At 41.2% G+C, this 2,014-nt stretch overlaps 1 protein-coding gene across 2 annotated transcripts in view; it reads right to left on the bottom strand.

Moving 5' to 3' along the window:
- Positions 1 to 254: 254 nt before the first annotated feature.
- LOC120090330 (E3 ubiquitin ligase PQT3-like) overlaps positions 255 to 2,014 on the bottom strand; it is a 6,804-nt gene continuing 5,044 nt past the window's right edge. The window contains exons 14-15 of one of the 2 annotated variants that reach the window (XM_039047911.1): positions 1,829 to 1,913; positions 255 to 1,278 (exon numbers count right to left, since the gene is read on the bottom strand). In XM_039047911.1, the coding sequence (XP_038903839.1) occupies positions 625 to 1,278; positions 1,829 to 1,913 (739 nt within the window). In that variant the 3' untranslated portion in view covers positions 255 to 624. The remainder of the gene's footprint in view (positions 1,279 to 1,828; positions 1,914 to 2,014) is intronic. The other variant, XM_039047912.1, reaches the window with a different exon arrangement.

The following is a 2,014-nucleotide window of genomic DNA, read 5'->3' as shown; positions in this document are numbered from 1 at the left end:
AAAAACAACAATAAAATAATTATCAAAAAGATCCATCGTTTCACCATTTTCGTCAAGAACGAAGGAAAAAGATACAACTTCGTGGAAATTAATATTCCTCAAGTATAGTGTAAAATAAAAAATAATTAAAATTAAAAAATTAAAAAAAAAAAATCAAGAGAACTATTCCTAAGAAAGAGAACGCATAGAACTTTTCTCCCAAAAGAGAGAGAGAGAGAGACTGAACGCAAAGAACTTGAATAGTGGAAAACGAATTGTTAAAAAGAAATAGAGAATGATAATTTTTCATTCGTATATTATTAAATTTATGAAAAGCAAATACAGAAGAAGAAGCTCGAACAGTACAGGCCCCAATTACAGTACTCATCCGCATCGGATGCAAAGACATTGGCATCTCATTCAAATACATATGCTTGTACTTCCACTTAAACCCAGTACACAGAAATCAATTTGGAGCTTTCAACAGCATTCATTGATCTCGTACCGTCAGTCAACTGACGGGAAGCGGAGCGGAGCACGGTTCTTTGAACCTGTGGCAAGGCACGTCTCCATGGGACTACCCTACATTTGCAGAGGCTGCTGCATTCTCAGGGTGCCTTGATTCTTCGTAATCACCTCAAACTACTATCTGTGTTTGCTGTAGCTACTACGGTCACGCTCCCGCTCACGTTCTCTTGTTGAGCCTCTGGGATGTCTTGATTCCTCCTGATCCCAGTCTGATGGTGGAGGCGGGGATGGCTCATACCTAGATGGCTTTCTCTTGAAATGCCTATCGTCGTCGCTTGACTCACAATCAACAGAAGTGGCCCTACTCCTCCCACGACTGCTTGTCACCATTGTTGAGACTGCCTTTGCCTTGTAGTCATCGTAGTATCCGTTGGATGATGCCTTGTGATGTGTTGCTGAAGCACCAGAGTCGCTTGGTGGTGCTTCCTTTGAAGAGTTCAATTTCCGTTTCTTCGTCGTCTCTTCCTCCGGAAAGCTAATGCGAGAAAACACACTCATCTTTTGCTTACGGTCTGCAGCTGCACTGGCAGCAGATTTAGCCGAGACTTCAGAGGCTCCCCGGGACTCTGAATGTTGACGATGACGATGGTGTGCATGGTCATAATGATCATTATGGTTGTCCTTGTCGATATCATGATCGTGGTGGTCAGACTTCCTTTTGCGTGGGGGCGGGGGACAAGGTGGTCCAACATTCCTTGCAACATCAGGTGAGCTCTCAGGTCGGCGACGGTTCGGGTTGTGCTCACTAGCTGAAGTTTGGGGTGCAAACTTCTGCACGTAATAAGGAGAAAAGGCGGGCCAGTTAATCAATTTGAGAGGGGTTAAATTTTGTGTATTTCTCATCTCGATAAAGAAACTAAAATGGTTAAGATAAATTACACGATAATAATACACTGATAAAGAGAGGGAGGCTCGTTATTTCAGATTCTAAGAAAGAAAATCATGCTCTGAAGACAGATAAAAGTTCAACGGACCTAAGACTCGAGGAATATAGCACTAATCATACTACAGTAAAATCCCAGGCATTGATGCAGCACACTCACCCAGTGCGAGGTGGATAAAGAATTCGATTTTATATTACATCTTTTACTTTTTTGGAACAGATAAAATAAACATGTTCAAAGAATTGATTATTTTTCCATCCACAGCCACGTGATAAGGGGTACATAACAAAAGCTCTACATCGATATAGAAAGTTGGTACAAATTACAATGCTCCAAACTAAGTAAATCGATCAATGTATCAACGTAGGACTAAAATTGATGCCATAAAAAGAATTCAAAACAGAATCAAAAGTGCCACAGATACAAACATGACATACAGATTTTTGTTTCATTGAAGGGCCATCCCCACTGCTGGACACTTCCCTTCCAAACTCCCGATCTTTCAGTGGCTCCCGCTCCCTGCTGCAATTTGTTTCAGAACAAATTTAGTTGGTATATCATAATATTAACAATTTCAAGATTAATTGCACATAGACAATGCTACAGAACGACGACCCCCGACA

This window comes from Benincasa hispida, chromosome 11 (assembly GCF_009727055.1).
Source record: "Benincasa hispida cultivar B227 chromosome 11, ASM972705v1, whole genome shotgun sequence".
NCBI classification, from domain to species: domain Eukaryota; kingdom Viridiplantae; phylum Streptophyta; class Magnoliopsida; order Cucurbitales; family Cucurbitaceae; genus Benincasa; species Benincasa hispida.
Note: the sequence above shows the minus strand (reverse complement) of the source record. Positions and strands in the feature narration are given on the sequence as shown.